Here is a 19825-nt window from a genome sequence, read left to right as displayed (position 1 = left end):
TTACAAAAACTCATGACTGCAATCGGTGCATCCTTTGACACTGACTGTTACCTCTGGGCGTTTCTTTAATGGTAAAATGATCAGATCAATCAGATCAGGTGATCAGTGAACTACAGCCGAGTCTCTTGAATTACACAGATCAGATGCTAGCACGCTTCTCTCATTGCTGAGGTGATTACTGCCATGCTAATCCAATTAGCGGTGAGCACTCCCGTGAGCCTACAACCAAACGTTTAGCGCCATTTTACAACCTGAAAACAGGAGGATCAGCTGCATGGCTCAGCATCAGCGGGTTAGCTTAATCCAGTGCTGTTGAGTCTGGTGGTGCTTTCATAAGAATGAGTTGTATTTCTGTGTTGTGCATGATACTGGGCTCCTGTTGTGTAACTACACTATATAATGTCTTTCATAAGGTGAGCTTTCTGGTAGGAGTGCAGCGATTTCTTTTTTTTATTTTTTTTTTATTCCTTCAGCCACATCAACAGATTTGTGAAAGAGGATTGAAGCTCAATAAGTGCAACTTACTGAGAGTCTGCAGGGCAGATTCTGGGGTTCAGTTTGTATCATAAATCTACATATTGTTGTTATGAAGTCATATTATCAGTGCTGACCAGTGAATCTGGTCATCCTTACTGCCTCTTCACTTCCTCTTCCCTTGTATCACTTACCCTTCATCTTGGAGTCCTACTTTTCCTTCTTGAATCCTCGTGTTGTGACTCACTGAATATTTCTTTCTGTCTGTAGTTTTGATGGTGTTCCCTTCCTGATGCACGACTCCACCCTGAAGAGGACCACTAACATCGCGGAGGTTTTCCCAAACAGGACACACCTCGACGCCTCCATGTTCACTTGGACCGAGCTGCAGCAGTTGAACGCTGGTGATTGGTTCTTATCGGTATGACCAGCACGCACGCAGCTCAACACAGAGCAACAGCAGCATGTTGTTGGCTTAGAAATGCATCATCTGTACAGAAACTACTGAAGAAACACATTCCTACAGATATTTAGAATTCACAAATGTTGTTTGAGTTCCTGCTGGCAGTGACTGACAGATAAACAACTAAGCCAAAGAAAAAGACAGAAAATGTCCCTCTAAGTTAAGAGCAGGTGAAATTCAACCTGATTTTTTTCCTCTCACCATCACTCTGCTTCTCACTTGCAGAGGGATCCGTTTGGCACCGTGTCATCCCTCTCTGCGGCAGACCGCTCCCAGGCCCAGAACCAGTCTATTCCCTCACTGGTCCAGTTCCTGGAGGTAGCAGCCCGAAGTGGTAGACTCGTACTGTTCGACCTGCGCAGGCCACCGCTTGGACACCCATACAGTCTGTCATACATCAACACCACTCTACAGGTGGTACAGGCCCACATCAACTCCTCGCAGGTAACTGATCAGGATTAATGTATCTGCACTTTGATTTAAAGATAACGTTAAATTGGTTTAATGGGGATATTTTTGGTTTCAGTCTAGTGCCGTTCTGCAAACACAATCAGTGCATTTATTTTTCCTATTGTTAATTTTTCCTGGTGTTGTTTGCTCACTGTGTTATGTGTGGCTGTAGGTCCTGTGGCTGCCATCTGAAGACAGGGACCAGGTCCAGGCTGTGGACCCACACCTGCAGCAGACCTCTGGAGAAAAGGCTTCTATCCAGGAGTTGACAGACGGACACATCACCAGACTGAACCTGCACTACAGCACCATGTCTCAGCAACAGATCCGGTACAGAGCTGATAAACGGCATACATTAAACGTCTGTCTTAGGCAGTTTTAATTAAAGATTGTTAATCACTGCAGCGGTAATTATTTCAGAGTTTCTTCAGATTTAGGTTGTATTCGTGTCAGGAGAGGCCACATGCTCACACTCATGAATTATTAACCAATACCAGGGCTGTTAATGATTTGAATTGTCATTTTAACTTGCATAAATTACTCAAACAACACATTAAAGATAAAACAAATATTAACCAACACAATTTTAATTGTGAGTTTAATTATAATCAAGCAGATATAAATAATAGCATTCATTTGAATGTATTGGCTGTCATCTTTGTGACAAACAAACAGCAACACAATCAGCTGCTTCTTCAGGTTTTGCCTGACCCGATGTCCTGGTGATGGAAGTTCTGCTCTGTGTTTCTTCTTTTTATGCACTGCAGAAAAACTATTCATGCAAAATCGGATTTCTAAAATACAAATTAAACATAGTTATTTGTACAAGTCTGTAAGTTCAGACTAGAAAAACAACAACAGATATAATGGCCTGCACATAGTTCAAACATTCAATTATGCAATCACATCCATCTAGTGGCAAAACAACCCTATTTATACCAACTGAGAGAAACTTGACATTTTGAATTGGTCTCTTGTGTTTGTGCATGTGTGCAGTTATGTAACCCAGATACAGATGGACGCAGCTTCCTCAGTGACTCCATCTCGGTGCTTGTAGAACAACCTCAGGGAAGTGAGAGGGAGATAAAGGGCAGGTGTGAGAGATGCTCATTGCCGAAGTGAGGAGAGGAAAGTGTGGATAAAGAGGAATTTGTTCAGTAGAGGCGTGAAGGAAGCAGTGGAGGAGGTACAGACGGGTCCAGCTGAGAGGAGAATAAGAGAGGGAGGTAGTTGTACATTAACAGTAGCTGTGGGAGAACAATCTGGAAAGAAAGATGGTGGAGTGACTCACATACAGACAGTTTTCAACACAACTTACACAGGCGACTGAAATAATCTTCCACTGTTACAACTGATTCATCTTCATGAAAACGTTTCAACTGTTATTTGTCACCAACGGTGACGGGTGGAATGAGTCATACTGTTATTGCCTGATAGGTTTTAATCAGAGCATAAAGCATGCGGTCAAACTTTTACAAGTCTTTTACAGGCCACTGACTCACTGGAAAAACTGCAGTAGAATGTATGAATACCAGAGTTAAACTTAACAGCTTTCTTTTTCATCAGTAACAGTCTTTCATTAAATTTAAGGCTGCAAATGTGTGGAAAAGTTAATCCCTCAGAAGCCCACGTCTTTGTTGGTATGAGCGTGCATTAGTGCAGATGGAATTGGCAGCTTGCACATTTGGAAAAGCCCGATCAATGCTAACAGGTTTCAGAGCAGCATGCGCTCCCATCCAGGCGATGTCTCTTTGTCAGAGAAGGCTTGGCATGCTAAACTGCATCTCTCTCTCTCTCTCTCTCTCTCCCCCCCCCCAGAAAGTACCAGTCAGTGAACATCAGCACTAACCTGTATGTGATCAGCCAGCCTTGGCTCTACACACTGGCCTGGTGTGCTGGAGCGCAGTCCGTGACCACCAACTCCATCCACATCCTGTCCAACATCAACAAGCCGCTGTTCCTGATGGTGAGCAGATTCAAACCTCCAATTCTTTTATGAGACAGTCATATTAGACTTTATTAACCTCCTAGGACCTGGCGTCCACATATGTGGACATCAAATGTTGGTTGTCTAGGCCAAAATACTACATTTTGCTCTACAAGGGCCTGATATCTAGGGATGGGTATCGTTTAGGTTTTATCTGATACCGGTGCCAAACCGGTAGTTTTGAAACGGTGCCGGTGCTTAAAGAATGGAGAACACAAACTTTGTCCAAAAACCTCTCATGTTCAGCTGTTTGTTTGTTTTTTGGTTTTTTTTTTTGTAAAAAGATAGCAATGTTAGCCTTTTCTGCAGCTATAGGGCATATATGGTATCACTCTTGGCTGGAAGCAGTGCTTAAACAATGGAAAAAACACAAAACTTGTCCTAAACCTCTCATGTTCAGCTGTTTTCCACTTTTTCTTTGGTCATTTTAGTCTTTTTGGCCAGGGTGAAGGGAGTATCTGCCATCAAACAAGAAGACAGCCGCATGTAACTACGACGGTGTTTGCTAGTTCACCTTACATGCATTAATTTAATAAATAAAATAAATTACACACGAACAACATTAAGCTACTCACCCAGAGAAGAACGGCTGCTGCTGCATCATCATCCGTCATCATTTCTGCTACACTGGCAGGGCTAGGGGCCAGGACTCTCCTCTTCAGGTTCTTGGGGGATGTTGCTAACTCTGGGTCCGATAACAGGCAACCCACCCGCAGTAGATGTGCTCGCTGTGAGGTCTGGCAGCAAGCTATCAAATACGGGTGCATTTCTCGGCTTTTAAAAAAACGCTATGCGTCGCCAGGTATTTCATCGGATTTGAGGTGTTGCCTCCTTTGACAGTATCACAGTATCAGCTTAAAGCACTTGTTGCAGGCAGCTGAGTTTGCATCTTTTGCTGTGAAGTACAGCCAGACTTTTGACCGCTTGGCCTTGGGCATTTTTAATCTGTAGCTCTGCCCTAAAAGAACGTATGTACCTAGGCCCGCCTACTATCCTTGGAAAGGTAAAATGATTGGCTAGAATCCAAAGTGTATGACATCTCAAGAAAAAAAGCACCGAAATGTGCGCTGCTTTTTGGTCTGGTTACTACCGTTTATGTCAGAACCAGTGCCATCATGGCACCGGATACGGTACCCATCCCTACTGATATCCACTTACGAGGACATTATACTACCACTGTTCTATCGAAATTTAAAATGAATGTACTCATATGTGGATGTCAGACCCTTGTAGAGCAAAATAAGGTAAAAAGATAATTCTTTGTTTTTCCATTCATCGGGTCCCAATCAGCCCAAATAGAAAAGATAAATTAAAAATGCATGCCGTGAAAGAGTTCGGGTCTTAGGAGGTTAAAGAAACCAGAAGGCTCTTAGAACTTAGAAACTGTTAAAAGTAATAGGATTGGTTACAAGCATTTACATGTAATATATTTCATGCTTCATTAAAGAGTTATTCACAAGCTGGCACCACATACTCTGTTAGATATGAAAGCATTTGTAGAAGATAATGGCAGATTGTGTAAGGATGAACTGAGGCTGCGGTTTGGTGAAGGCCTGTGAGGGGACTGGCAGCAGCTCCCGAGGAGACAGATCCCCATGTGCTAATGACAGAGAAGCAGAAGGGAAGTGTCTGAGCTGTGGTCCCTCTCCTTAGTTTCAGATAATTACCTTCCATTATGCCTGATGAAAACAGTTTTTAGGCTTGTGTCAGCAAGCTTCAGGTAAGGCTCTGAGTAATTCACTGAAAAACGTCTAAAATTTGTTGTTATCCACTGAAGCTTGTGCAGCAGGTGTCGTGTGTGTTTGGAGATTGTACCTGTGAGCATTTGATTACATAAACCTTCTCTCCTGCTCCAGCTCCAGTGCAATTATTATTTTAATAAGAGTGTTCAGTCCGTTTACCATCACTGTGTTGAATAATCGTATTAATGCTCAGTCTCCTCCATCTGTGACCCAACAAATCTCAGAACTCTTTGTTTAATAAATGTAATAAATCCTTTTATTGTGTCTCTCTAGACCCCAGAGGAATATAGTCTGATGTGGATTCTTACTGATGTGGTGTCAGCCTTCCTCATCACTGCAATTTTCATATTCCACTGGTAGGAACACACATACACACACACACACACGAGCCCGTTCAGCTATCTTAGTGAGGACCTTCATTGACATATTAATGGTTTCCCTAACCCTAACCATTAAAAATGAATGCCTAACCCTAACCCTAAACCTAACCATAACCTGTGCATAAGCTGTGCTGGGCTGAGTCAGTGTGGCTCACTTTTGTGGAAGCAAACATTTTGTTTCTTCACACAAAAATAATATCGGAATATTTTTTCGTTCAGCTTCAAGAGATCCTAAAATTATGTTTTAATATTCTGCGTCTAATTATTTACTTTAATCTCTTCTTCAAATAATAATTATCTTCAAGTATAATATTTTTAAAATATTATAAAAATGACAATAAAGCCACATTGATTATATTTATTGATATTTGCACACATTTCACAGTATGTGACGCTCGGCTGGTTTTCTCTTGATGTAAGATGTCAGTTTCATTTAAAGATTTATTAACTTTGATTATCTGTCTAGTCATACATTACGAAGTAATGAGCTACTAAGAACAGCATTAATAATGATAAATGCTCCTTTTTATCTAAAGAAGCTGCCTTTTTTGTGCTTTCAAATATTCAGCCACGATTTGTTTTATCAACTCAAACTGAATTTGTCATGAGATTGTGTTCACAGCGAGATCACGAGGGGTTAATTTAGATCTGAACTCAAGCACAGCTTTTTCAGGTTAGCTATTTGTGACTATAACTAGCAGCCCTTAGACTGAGGATATGAAGAGAGTTGGAGTCTTTCCTGTCACACAGACGATGCTCTTCACCACAAAGAAAATCCTCTGTGGTTTTATTTGTACTTTTTTTTTCTGCGTTGCCCCTTTCATCATCTGCTCCTTCCTTCACTCTTTGTATAGGCGGGCTTCAGTTGAGGCTCGCCCAGACCTCCTCTCACATGTGTACACATCAAAGCTGCTACATGCAGCAGCCTCAAAGCACAGTGGTAAACACAGCAGCACACCAGGTTACGCTCTGCTGCTCTGATCTCTGTTTGCGGTGTGTGTGTGACAGGTGGAGAGAGCGAGGCCTGCCCTTCTGGTCCGGCAGCCGGCAGACTCACGAGAATGGACCATACAGCAAGTTCAGGACAGGTATAACAACGTTTTTCTTGTACACAGTGCTGGATAAATGTGAAACATCAACTTTCAGCAGATTACACACGTGTTCCAGTAACTTTGTCATGCTTTGTCCCCGTCATGGCTGATATTACCTGTTTTCTGTGATACGTTGAAGTGTCCTTGGGCAAATACTGAACGCTTTATTTCCCCTGATGCTTCCATTATTGTGTGACTCTGTGAGTGAACGTTAAGGTTCAAAGGTCAAAGTTCTGCATGATTGGTGAATCTGCAACTAGACAAGACAAACTGATGAAAACAGATGTAAACATCTGTGTCACTTTCATCCCGGCTGAGGTTTAGCTTAGACTTTAAAGGTGCTGCTAGTCTGCATTCATTGAAGACTGTGTTACATATTCAGGGGTTTTTACTACATGGAAATTAAATGTTTGGTGATGTTGTCATAAAATTAGGTTGTCCTTTTTAAAAAAAATTTAATTTGGTATTTCATTGATTTACACGTCATACTCATATTTGGTTGGTGAACGGTCAGAAATGTGAGGAAAACACTCAGATTTCTGCCAGTAGTGATAGTCTCACAGCCTTCACTTTGTTCAGTGATCGTGCTTAACGGCTGAAATAGTCACCCACACAGTGCTGTTGTAGCTTCTTATGTAGCAGGCTAGCCACCAAGACTGTAGCTATTTCATGAAAACATCTGTGCATGCAGTGATCTCCTGCTGTGTGTCGTATGTGTCATGTGTGTCAGACTCCGCCGAGATCATCTGTGTTCGCTGGAGCGCTCTTCACTCTGACCCTCCTCCTGGAGCCCTTGTCTCCCTCCCCCTGGTCTTCAACCCATGACCCCCCGCATGTCAGCCCTGCATGTCGTCCCTCCAAGAACCTTGTATGAGTCATGAACCCTGTTTTTAATGTGCATCTTTCTGTGTTTCCTGCTGAAAAACTGCTTTCCATCATCCATGGAAATCATATGAAACTCTGTGAAACTACAAAGATCATTAGCTGTTATGAAAGTTTTTAAAAAGTTCAAGAACATAGCCCCTTAAAATTAAAAAGACAGTTCAAGATCATCTTGTCGTGGCGATCGTGGCTCAAGAGTTGGGAGTTCGCCTTGTAATCGGAAGGTTGCCGGTTCGAGCCCCGGCTTGGACAGTCTCGGTCGTTGTATCCTTGGGCGAGACACTTCACCCGTTGCCTACTGGTGGTGGTCAGAGGGCCCGGTGGCGCCAGTGTCCGGCAGCCTCGCCTCTGTCAGTGCGCCCCAGGGTGGCTGTGGCTACAATGTAGCTTGCCATCACCAGTGTGTGAATGTGTGTGTGAATGGGTGGATGACTGGATATGTAAAGTGCTTTGGGGTCCTTAGGGACTAGTAAAGCGCTATATAAATACAGGCCATTTACCATTTACATTTACCTCCGAACTGTTTCAGTGCAGCTGCTGTTTTTAGATCACTCTGCAGATTCAGTCCTTCTCTGTGAGCGCTGCCACGTTAAAACAGCACTCATTCAATTTTGGTTTTTATTCTAAGGAAGTGCCTGAAGTTTCACTGAGGCAGAGCTGGTGAAAAGGGTGGAAGAGGAGGAATAAACATCGCCTCTGTTCTGTTCTCCCTCAAACACCTCAGGATGTTAGACTACAGTCTTTTTTGGAGGGGCGGTGCCTCTGATCTCCGTTTACACCTGATCTAGTGCCTTTACGTTTGCACACTGTGGACTTGTCAGTTTAAAAAAATGTTGACAATGGCTCGGTCATATCTGGACACCCAGCTCTTATGATAACGATCTTTCACTGACAGTGTCAGTCTGAAACAGAAGTTGTTTGCTCTCTCCGTCCTCGCTGACATTGCAGACTGCCGAGGTGGTCACAATAAGGATAATTTGAAGCATTAGCGTTTTTTTAGGTGGTAGTTATATCTGAAAAAGATCCTCACTACCATTTGTCACATCAGCAGTTCTTTTGACTTCACTGTCAGATGAAGACTCTTCATGATGTGACACAAAATTTCTTTTCTTCGCAAAAAGTTCCACGAGCACATCTCCTCCATCCCCTCATCACACTCTGGAGTTTTTAATGTGTGACACTGAAACGGCCCAAACAGGATGTGGTTCCCTTTGAAAGAATTTTGTTTTGTGACTTTATGTTCTGCAGTAAATGACTTCCTACTGAAAGGACTGGAAATAAGAAAAAAATAATTTATTACTCATTGTGCAGCTGCATATGGCAGTAATATGTGATTTGCCAGAATATTGGAGTTTGTGTCACAGCACGCTGTTTGAGACCCGCTGCTGTACAATAATTACAAATTGGAAAATAATGATCTGCAGGATTTGTGCTTGTGTATCATGCACTTACCTCAGTAGTGTACCCTGTCATTTATGCTGTCCTTCCTTCTTTCCTTAAGTCCTCTGACCTCCAGTTTCACCTTTGTATTAATTCCCACCATGCTGACACCATGTGACAGTATAAACTGTTGTCGTGAACTCACTGAACACTGTTTGGGTTTTTCTGTTTTGCAGAGCTCAGCGATGTTTGGTCCATCTCCAGCGTCACTGTCCGGCCTGATTTACGGAGCATGCCTACTTCACCCAGCACCCCTCACCTGCCCACCATCACAGAGGAGTGAGAGGGAGGGAGATTAAAAAAGGAAGGTGCAAGTCAGGAAAGGACAGATAAGAGATGGAAAAAGTCCTTGTTGAGAGTGTGATGAAGGCCTGTCAAACTCTCTGATCTTAAGCTTTTGTTATTTAATTATTGTTGCTTATAATAGTCAGTCTATTACTTAGCATCAGTTTAACACCCACAAAATCGATGTGGATTGATGGGACTTGACAGTGTGAGCAGCCAACACAGCATTTGTCTTCACATTTTGATGGAAAACTCCGAGCAGTGCACAGAAATTTGTGACACCACCTTTTAACAAACAAATGAAAACTAAAAATGTTTGGAAGTCATGACAGAGAGAGCAGAAAGTAGACGGCACACTCTATTCTCCATCTGTCATCCTCTCGGTCTGTGGGTGGGCCGCCTGTGGAAGACGAACAGCTGGAAATAAAAAGCCTTCATTCATTTCCCATCAGAGATGAAGCAAATGGACTGTGGACACGCGCCCTGGGGTGTCCGTTTCCATACTGTAATCTCATGATGCCATTAAATTCCTCAAAGTGAGGACAGTTAAAGACGAGACCAGAGGATGAGGACGTTTTCATTTCTGGTCATTCGGCACGGTGAACGAACAAAATAATGAACGTCTGCAGCTGCAGTGATCCATCAGTCACCTTTGTGCGTCTGCTCGCTGATGAAGGACCGAATGTTGATCAGAGACGCTCTGTGATAAACTGTAAACACAGAAGAAATGAAATGGACTCTTACATATGAGCTGTGCTTTTTCATTTTCAGCTGTACAGACATCACGTGCATCAGACAAAAACCTTAAACCATGTCTTAAATGATCATTTGTGTGTCTGAATTGCTAGATTCAGTGTGTGAACTCGACACTGTTGGACTGACAGAAAGAATGTAAACCAAAGGCTCGGGAAGGGTACAGTTCATCTGTGTACTAAAGTGAATGTAATATTAAGTTTCCAAAAAGTATGCAGATTTTTGGCTGTATGTCCAACATGACATTTTTCCCAGGGTCAGATCTGTTTTACCACCGTGGGGAAAAAGTCATTTAAATTAGTTTATATATACATATATCTCTATATATTGCTGGTTAGCTTAATCTATAAGTACTATAGCATAATTAATCAGTAGGTTTATTTTTTTATAGTAATAGTCTAAACCTGCAATTAATAACTAGAGCTTTAAGATAAATGTAGTGGTTTAAACGTCCTACTGTAGGCTCCCCCTGCATGCTGCAGGCATCACTGCTCGAGAGAGACGGCGGCTGCTGTCAGCCTGCAGAGGTTTACAAGGAATCTGCAAAATGTAATGATGGTGACAAACTAAACATTCAGTTTGTCTGCATCCAATCAGCTTTTGTTTTATCTTATTTCAGTCGCTCTGTCACCGTGTCAAACACACCTGGCGGTGGATGGTACCAGGTGTGAAGTTAGTTTTGTAGATCAAGGACTCTCATTGGCTTTTTACCTGTACTGGTTTTGAATGTGATTGGGTCAACGTGCCACTCACAGCCCTTCATCTTTGCTGTGTGTGTGTGTGTGTGTGTGTGTGTGTGTGTGTGTGTGTGTGTGTGTGTGTGTGTGTGTGTGTGTGTGTGTTTTAAGTCTTTTACAGTTTATGGATCCATCAGTTTGCTGGGGTCCACTTTGGTCCAGGTGATGTAAATTTTCTTATCTGATATAAAGCAGGAGTCTCCGTGTGGAGGCCTGCGGGGGCGGTTGGGCAGACTTTGAGCAGACTTCAGAGACATTATGAATGAACACCGCTCTGTGATGTCTGCAGCTGACTGTGTATATTCCCCACCACTGCTCTTCACTCAGATTCAAACCCAAGTCTGCTTCAGTTTGTCAAAACAATCACTCTCACAAGCTTTTGAAAACCCCTCTTGCAATGCAGAGAGGTTTATAAGTTTAGTGGCTTGACTGAAGCAATTCAAATGAACAGAGTCGCACCTCTTCCAGGTTAGGTGATCACATGGTTAAACAGACCTGATGTTGGGGGTTATTGTGGAGCAGACGCTGCAGAGCCACCAAGAACAAACTTGTTTATGGTGTTGTGTTGAGTAAAGTGGGGGCTGAATCTAAATCTAAGCTCCTAAATCCTTTTAACCGTCCGCATGGCTCTATTTTAGTCACACTGCCTCCCTCATTGCCTCTCCTTTCAGCAGCCTTGTGGACTTTCTTTGATGTGAGAATACTGACTGCAAGAAAAGTCTGTTTGTTAGTAAAACGTGCCAGCGGCACAAACTGCCCGACACGCGGGTTTTTTTTTTTTTTAAACTTGCTGCTGGTAATTTTATTTTGGTGTCTCATCAGTGCCAAGTGTGGTATCAGTGTCAGAGAAACCAGACTACTTTAATGAGGTGATAAGTGCAGTATCAGCGTTGTCTTCAAATATATACCCAGTATTTCCTGGCTACACACTGAATCTGTACTGTGTTGTCTTAACTTAAACTGATTTCAGCGATGAAATGCAGAGCGTCTTGTCAGCTTTGCAAGTGTGAAATCCGTAGGGTGATGCGGCCTTGGCTTTTCTGCTGTAAGCGGATTTGTTTTTCATCACTTTGATCGCACATCATACGTAAATGTGCCGGATTCTTATTTAGAAAATACAAAATAGTTTCTAAAAATTCTCCAATGGTGACTCATTATGCTAAAAGTGCAGTCTTTGCTACAAGCACATGTTTAATGGACCAATTTCTGTGTGGAAATGTGAGTAAAAACAAAACACTGGAAACCTGTCGACTTGGCGTAAAAAGTAATTTGCTGCTGTTTTTTTTTCTTTTTTTGTACCTCCAGTGCTTTTATCCATCCTTTATTTGCCAACTCCCGTCTGCAGTGCTTTATGTCAGTGTCTGCAGGCTCAGCTCTAAACATTCAGGGTGAAGAGCAACAGGACAGAGACAATTTTGTTAGCTTTGACCAATCTTGTATGTTACTCCCCTCCTGTCCCCTAATCAGGGTCGTAACACTGATAATGAGAAGTAAATTAAGTGTCTCGTGTCTTAATTAAGGCACAAAATAAGACTTTGTACCCCTCAGCAGTAAAAGCCTGATGGGATGTTATCGTCACCCTGCCGGGCAGGCCGGTGGCATGGACACAGTTTGTGAATGGAGGAGAACGAAGCAACATTGTTACCACGGGTGCATCTTCTGAGAGGTTGAGGGTAACGCTGGCAGCTGTCATTATTTTCCTATAGTGTTAAAATCTGCACAGTTTTCAGTAAATTCCCAGCTGCAGACTTCAGTAAATGATAATTCATTTAAGTACTCTCCTCCAAAAATCTTCAAAAAAGTCAGAATTAAACAGGACAGCTGAAATCTACCACTTATATATGCAACGAGGCAGTTGAAGTCTGACACCAGGTGTCCTTAGCAAATTCAAACGGTAGTTTTCAAAAGAGGGTTTTGTGCCAAATTTCTCCAATTTTAATCAATTCATAGATTTGAATAAATGATTTTGTTGGAAACTTGGAGCTGCTCTCGAGCAGACTTGCAGCTTTCCCTGTTCTGCACCACACTGGACTCCCATGTTGGGCCCACAGAGGGCTGGGTTTGGTCCAGCAGAGGGCAGGGAGACACAAGACCTCCGAATGATTAGAGCTCAAACAGTCACGATGCACTGTAATCTGAATGTGTAGTTGGTGTTTGACAGTGGCTGATCTGCTGTGTAAGCTTGATGTTTTAACTAGTTTCTGTAAACAGCCGTTTTTAGTTGAGAGTAATACTCGAGCATCCAGAGGAACTGCTGGAATTTCACAGGACAGGCAGCAAACAAACAGCATCAAAGAAATCTGTGTAATACGTTTATCAACATGCTAATTGCAAATAAAATCTACTCAAAACCATAAAAACGTAGTTGATATTTTGTGACTTTTGACCAAAGAAAGCTACGAGAGTAGCTTTGTGCGATTGATGCCTGAAAATCCAGTCCATCCTATTCGTCTTACGGTGCTTTGCTGGTTATAGCATTTATGACAAGACCCGGATTCTTCATACAGAAATAATTATCCACTAATCATTAATGGGTTTTAAAAAAATCGATTGTTACCACCAATAATGGGCGGACAGACGTGTTTAAGTCGGCATGTGTTTGAGAAACCCTTTTATGCCAGTTTTTCAGTTAAGAAAAAAGTCAACAAGCAGCTGGGCACACAGCGCCATCAGCAGGCAGTCGGGTCGTCGCACTTTGGCCCAGCAGTGGGCCCGTTTTACAAGCAACTCTTACAGTTTATGCTAGAGACAAAATCCAAATGGTTCCTGAAAGATGAGAACTGTCCAGCCAAAACTACAAAATGAATTCAGGCATCCTGTTTGATACTTTAGGTGATAAAGTTTAAGACTCACTGAGACTTCAGGCCTCTCCGGGTTGAGGGGTTAAACAGTCCAAAACAGGCCACCTTTAATAAAGACTGATGATCTGGATTATCTGGTGCTTGGAAAGATTTCGTTTCGTAGTCAGTGCAGCGTCTCTGCTTTGCTGTCTTCATTCCTGCAGGAGTGCAAACATTTTTAAGCGGGTACAACTGAGGCTGTCTGTTAGTTGTTTGGTTCGTCGATCCTGGAGGGGTCCTGTCTGCACACCGAGGTTCTGTTCATTGGCTGCTCTTTAAATGTGACTCATCTTTTAATGTTACGGATGTAAGAGACATTTACAGGCAAAGTGGGACCTCTGAGGTGTTAAATGATAAAAGTCACTGAAAAGAGCGAGAGCATCAAATCTTATGTATCGCTTAGTGTTGTTTTTGAATAATGAGCTTCACACTTGGTGCTGAGAAGTGATCTGTGATATAATGTAATATTATAAAACTAGTATCATAGTTCAGATGCTAATCTTTCAAAATGTTAAATATGTTCTGGTTTTTTTACATTGTGCTGTTCTGACCTGCAATATTTTATTTTAAAGGAAATTATTTTGCTTTACTGTAACTTATCTGATGAAATGCTGCCGTCACCTGGTATTAAACATTACAAACAGAAGGTTTGATTCTTGAATTTTACAGACACGCAGTACAAAGTAGCAGTAGACCAGAAATCCAACTTTAGTAAGACATTTTAATCTTTTAGTATTTCAGACGTTTGACTGATCATACTTGTTTTGAATATTACAGTAGTGAAATTAATTAAGTTGAATCCAAATTTACTGAGTGCTTTGTACAAAAGTGAGAGCACATGTTACAGAAACACTACAGGAAGTCAGGATGATGAGTTACACAATCAGAGTCAAAACACAGACTAATACTCTGAAAACAGAAACACAAAAGGCAAAAACTTCAAACGCGAATGTATCAAATGGGCTGATTGGCACAGTTACAAACACCAGTTTATTATACAGACAAAAGCCCAGAGCTGGTTACCAGAAGAATGAAGGGTTCAACAGGTCGACGTAATGAGGTTAAAAAAAAAAGAACCAGGCTGGAATTTCAAACACAACAAAAACACAATTATCATGTAAACCTTAATAAATTGTAAATTCAGAGCAAATAACTATAAAAAGGTTAATTAACTATCAACAGTGTTTACTGATTGTGGATAGGTTTGTTGCAACTTTATGATAAACATGCAGATTATTTTTATTACCTTTACCTTCTGTTCAGTTAGATTTAGTGGATCATAGTTTAGGTTAAAATATCAAACTTAGCGACTCACACCGAGCCCCTGCACCACCAGACCGACGCCACCGGACACTCAAGTCTGAGACACCAGCAGCTTCGACATAAATTTATTACACAAACGAAAGTCAAAAACTGAACCATGAGACCTTTATTGTAGTATTTTTAATTGATATCTGACTTAGCATCTGTACCTGCAAGAACAGTGAAACTGAGTCTCTGTACATTTCCAGGAGCTCAGCCTTGATATGGAGCTACGCGTTTGCTTCTGTTAAATTCATTAGTTGTTCTCATTAATAGGACTTTCATGAGCTAATCTATAGTTACTCAGTAATGATTTGCTAATACTTTGGACAAATTGTACTTGAATGCCTGAGTACAGGTCTAAATGGATTTTGCATCTAAAACCTTTAATATGTATTAAAAGGGAACTCGAACTTAATATCCATAGTTTGCAACTTCCAAATGTACTCTTATTTTACTTTAACTGGGAGTTCCAACAGAAATCAGCAAGTGTGGTTTTTCTTTGTACCTCGTAAACATCAAAAATGATGATGATTGCCGTGGCGTATAACCAGAGTAATGGCGACCTTTACAGGTCAAAGTGTGTATTTAAGATTTATGTAACAGTGAAAATATCAGCGTTTTTAACAGCATGTTTTAGCAGGAGAGGACATTTACTTTGTGTCTTCCTTCTATATTTTTATATCCCCCTTGCTATAAGGGCTGTGTAACATCCAAATTTCTCATTCGCTGGATAATAAAGATTTAAAGACTTACACAAGTAGGTAGGCAAAGTTTACTTTAAACCAGGGGCGGGGGAACTCTAGGTCTCAAGGGCCAGTGGCCTGCAGGTTTTAAATGTGTCCTTGATTCAATACACCCGATTTAAATAGTTAAATTACCTTCTCGACATATCTTGCAGTTCTCCAGAGGCCTGGTAATGAATTAATCATTTGATTCAGGTGTGTAGACCCAGAGTGAGATCTAAAACCTGCAGGACACCGGCCCTCGAGGACTGGAGTTGACCAAGCCTGTTTTAAAGGCAGGAAAAAGTGACGTGACTGATGGTAGTTTGTTTTAACTCAGGGTCCACATTACTCATCAGGACAGTATTGGCTTTGATCCTGATTAGGTCAATTCCAGTTCAAAAGATAGAACTCATCCATATTAGGAAAACTGAGATTCAGCTGGAAACCCCATAACCAGCTAACAAGTGACCTTTGAGAACATTTTTACAAACTAGAATGTGAAAGCCTCATACAGGAAGAAGCAGCAGCTCTCACAGAAATGACGCAATACAGGCAAAAATGTAAAACTGAACAGTTGTAAAGAAATAAAAAGTGTAAACATAAACCATGAGTATTAAAATAATCCCCTGTATTAAACTGTGACACACTGAAGTCATTAACCTAAAGATTAAAAACATGTTACAGGTCAATTTAGTGTCACAAAAACAACAGAAAAGTTTTAAATAAGCTCAGAGGTGTGCTACGAAGGACGTTCACCACAGCCAGGTTTTCTTTGTGTCAGCTGGACAAAGAAAAACCTGAAACCAAAGTCACGTCATGTGACTTTATCCACAGAAAATGATCCCCGTGAGTGACACCTACTTTAAAGTCACAGATGATAAAAATAGTGGTACAAATTTGAATATTTTAATTCAAGCCAAGCGCACTCTGCGCTGCTGATTATTTCTAACCTGACGGCTGCACATCAGAGCTCTGAAACCTTAAACTGGACACATTTAAACAGTGAAATACTTGAATAATCTTAGTGTGTGTTCTGGGTTCTAGATGCTGCAATTGCAGCAGTGTAAAGCAGACTAAACTGTAAATGAGGAGCACTTATAAAAACATTTCCTGTATTACCAGCTGAGTACATGCAGATTCACATGTCAATGCCATGCAGAGTTTATGCTGCTGTAAGTTTGTCATGGTAGTAAAGTGCAGCTTAACAAGTTGCATATCAAACGTATTCCCACAGCAGAGGATTCATATTGCACTTAAAGCATGATGTAAATATGAGTCAGTGACTTAACTCTGAGCACAAAACCTGCTCCTGACCAGGTTATTGTGCCAGTTAAACAGAGCCACTTTCATGACAGAGGAAACTCTGACTTTAAGCTCGACATGGCCCACTAAGCCATCGTAGTACACCCCTCTGGCCTCCTCTCAGTTTGGACCTAAGGTCAGGGAAAGAACTACTAAAAACAAATGATGAACTGGAACCCAATAAGAGCAGACGATACACATGAACATAAAATCTCAAATGTGTCTGACCTTGACTTCCAGGAAGTGTTGTATCAAAGAAAAGCCATAAACTTTTTGACTTTGAGTATTTCAAGATGCTCAAAAAACAAAAATCACTAAATCTGCTGTAAGGCTCTAATTTACACACATGAAACTAACGAATGACAAATGTGTGTTTCAGGGTATTTACAGAGTTACCAGCTAAATTTAAGACCTTTTTAGCCCTTTTATTAAAAATTAATATACAGTCTAATATCAGTTTGAAAATCATTGATGTTAAATTTACTGAAATGTAAGTTCCTGTTAATGCTGCATATGAAACTACAGCTATTTAATCATCTGGATAAGATGGACGGATCGAGTAATTCAAAGAACAAACATTTACTCAGTGAGAGATGAGAAAATATACGTCTTTAAAAGACTACGCTGTTTTTACGCTCTCAGGCTGGATGGTTTTTGTGATCTCAGATAATCTTTTTCTACACTCTGAGCTACTTTTTAAAATCAGCCTCAGTTTGATGAGTTCTGACTCTTCAGCCTCATGTCTCAGCTGAATGTTTCTGTGCATTTTAACTCCTTCTGGGGTAATTTAGATGTCTGCAGAGTTCATCAAATTATTTGTGAAAGTGCTGAAGAAACAAAAGGAATCAGCAAGAAATGGCCTAAAATAATTTATTATCTGTGTATGTATTAAAACATGTAAAGGAGTAGTCAGTCCATTAGTTTGACCTAAACATGTACAAGTGAACTTTAATGGATGGATTTGATGAGCTTATAATGAGGCAGGGGGTCCCCACAGGTGTGACATCTGAAACACGTGATATCGTAAACATTGGGCAAAAGTAAGAGGCTTTAATGCTCTCTAAAACCTGCACAAACCCTGTTAACAGTCAAATATCCCCTTACAGCAGTCTGGCGCATTAGCGTGTTGCTATGCTAATATGTAAAAATGCTCAATTAGAAGTCAGGTTAGCATAAAGTGCTAATACAGGGTCATGTTCAGGGTCACTGCAGTGTGTACTTAAGGCTCAGACCTGACGATGACAGCGTCTTCTTAAGGTGACGCAGTCAGAAAGGACAGTTCAGAGGTAGTCATCCTCACTGGACGGCTCGTCTTCATCATAGCTGTAGTGGTAATTGTTGCTGGGGCCTTCGCCGGGGTCGCTGCTGCCGCTAGCATTCGAACTCTCCCAGGTGCACTTTGACCCTTCTGTGCTAGCAGAAGGACTGCGGCTCATCCTCCAAAGGTGGCTGGTAAAGGTCCGCCCCCAGCTGCAGTGCTGGCCAATAGGACGTAAGAGGCGGATGAGCTCAGTGGCCTCCTGCCAGTAAGAAGTTCACTTGCTGTGGCCCCGCCCTGACCGGTGCTTGTTCATGGTGGTCAACATTTGGCTGATGTAGGAGGTCAGCAGGTCATCCATCTTGTAGCCCTGAAGGTTTAATCACACAGTCAGCTGACCTCTCCACTCCAATCACATTTTTTATTATAGTTTTACATAATTCCCTTTTTTTTGGTTTCATTTAAGTGGAAAGAATAAATAAACTGATACAATCAAGTTTAACTATACTATAAAACAAAGCTACAATGTCTGTGAAGGTTCTCAGTCATCCAGGTTATCGTAGTCAAAGGAGCTTGCAAAGAAAAGCGTCTGGACTTCTTTAAGTTGCTTGAAGACGTTTCACCTCTCATCCGAGAAGCTTCTTCAGTTCTAAGGTCAAATGGTGGAGAGTCCCACATTTAAACCCAGTGGGAGTTTCCCCCCACAGAGGGACAAAAGGACCCCCTGATGATCCTCTAATCGCCTGAGCCAAGGTGTGAAACTGGGTGTGGGTCCCAATCAGCCAGAGTTTTGGGTGAGCTCATTGTGAAACCTGGCCCCACCTTATCATGCGAATTCCTGAGGTCAGATGGCCCAGGATGTGAGTGGGCGTTAAGGCGTCTGGGGAGGGATCTCAAAACTGGATTATAGATGGCAGAGAGTTGGTGTCGTAAACCACCGCCTCTGTTCAAAGACGGTCGCTCACAGTGGACATAGATGGCTTCTTTCACTTCTCTTTCAGCAGCTGTACAGTGCAGCGAGGAATGCCCAGACCTCTACATTGGAGAGACCAAACAGCCACTTCACAAGCGCATGTCACAACACAGAAGAGCCACCTCCACAGGACAAGACTCAGCAGTCCATCTGCATCTTAAGGATAAAGGACACTCTTTCGAGGATGCCAATGTTCACATTTTGGACAGAGAGGACAGATGGTTTGAAAGAGGAGTGAAAGAAGCCATCTATGTCCACTGTGAGCGACCATCTTTGAACAGAGGCGGTGGTTTACGACACCAACTCTCTGCCATCTATAATCCAGTTTTGAGTTCCCTTCCCAGACGCCTTAACGCCCACTCACATCCTGGGCCAGCTGACCTCAGGAATTCGCATGATAAGGTGGGGCCAGGTTTCACAATGAACACACCCGAAACTCTGGCTGATTGGGACCCACACCCAGTTTCACACCTTGGCTCAGGCGATTAGAGGATCATCAGGGGGTCCTTTTGTCCCTCTGTGGGGGGTCACTCCCACTAGGTTTAAATCTGGGACTCTCCACCATTTGACCTTAGAACTGAAGGAGCTTCTCGGATGAGAGGTGAAACGTCTTCAAGTAACTTAAAGAAGTCCAGACGCTTTTCTTTACAAGCTCCTTTGACCATAAAGCTACAATAAACAAACACACACTTTCAACTGGAAACAAATATCAAACAATAAAAAAAATAAGATAAACTA

At 41.8% G+C, this 19825-nt stretch overlaps 2 protein-coding genes across 9 annotated transcripts in view; one reads left to right on the top strand and one right to left on the bottom strand.

The window, feature by feature from the left end:
• Window positions 1–14170, top strand: part of LOC113036142 (glycerophosphodiester phosphodiesterase domain-containing protein 5-like) — a 40865-nt gene extending 26695 nt beyond the window's left edge. For 2 of the 3 annotated variants that reach the window (XM_026192260.1, XM_026192258.1), the window contains 7 exons: window positions 745–895; window positions 1163–1381; window positions 1560–1717; window positions 3206–3353; window positions 5390–5472; window positions 6505–6584; window positions 9086–14170. In XM_026192260.1, coding sequence (XP_026048045.1) covers window positions 745–895; window positions 1163–1381; window positions 1560–1717; window positions 3206–3353; window positions 5390–5472; window positions 6505–6584; window positions 9086–9192 — 946 coding nt within the window. In that variant the 3' untranslated portion in view covers window positions 9193–14170. Of the gene's footprint in view, window positions 1–744; window positions 896–1162; window positions 1382–1559; window positions 1718–3205; window positions 3354–5389; window positions 5473–6504; window positions 6585–7317; window positions 7456–9085 lie in introns of all 3 variants that reach the window. The other variant, XM_026192259.1, reaches the window with a different exon arrangement.
• A 3542-nt stretch (window positions 14171–17712) lies between these two features.
• Window positions 17713–19825, bottom strand: part of myo7aa (myosin VIIAa) — a 56777-nt gene continuing 54664 nt past the window's right edge. For all 6 annotated transcript variants that reach the window (XM_026192348.1, XM_026192342.1, XM_026192345.1 and 3 more), the window contains one exon: window positions 17713–18484. In XM_026192348.1, the coding sequence (XP_026048133.1) occupies window positions 18392–18484 (93 nt within the window). In that variant the 3' untranslated portion in view covers window positions 17713–18391. The remainder of the gene's footprint in view (window positions 18485–19825) is intronic.

The sequence above is a fragment of the Astatotilapia calliptera genome, chromosome 14 (assembly GCF_900246225.1).
Source record: "Astatotilapia calliptera chromosome 14, fAstCal1.2, whole genome shotgun sequence".
Classification (NCBI taxonomy): domain Eukaryota; kingdom Metazoa; phylum Chordata; class Actinopteri; order Cichliformes; family Cichlidae; genus Astatotilapia; species Astatotilapia calliptera.
This window is presented reverse-complemented; position numbering and strand designations above follow the sequence as displayed.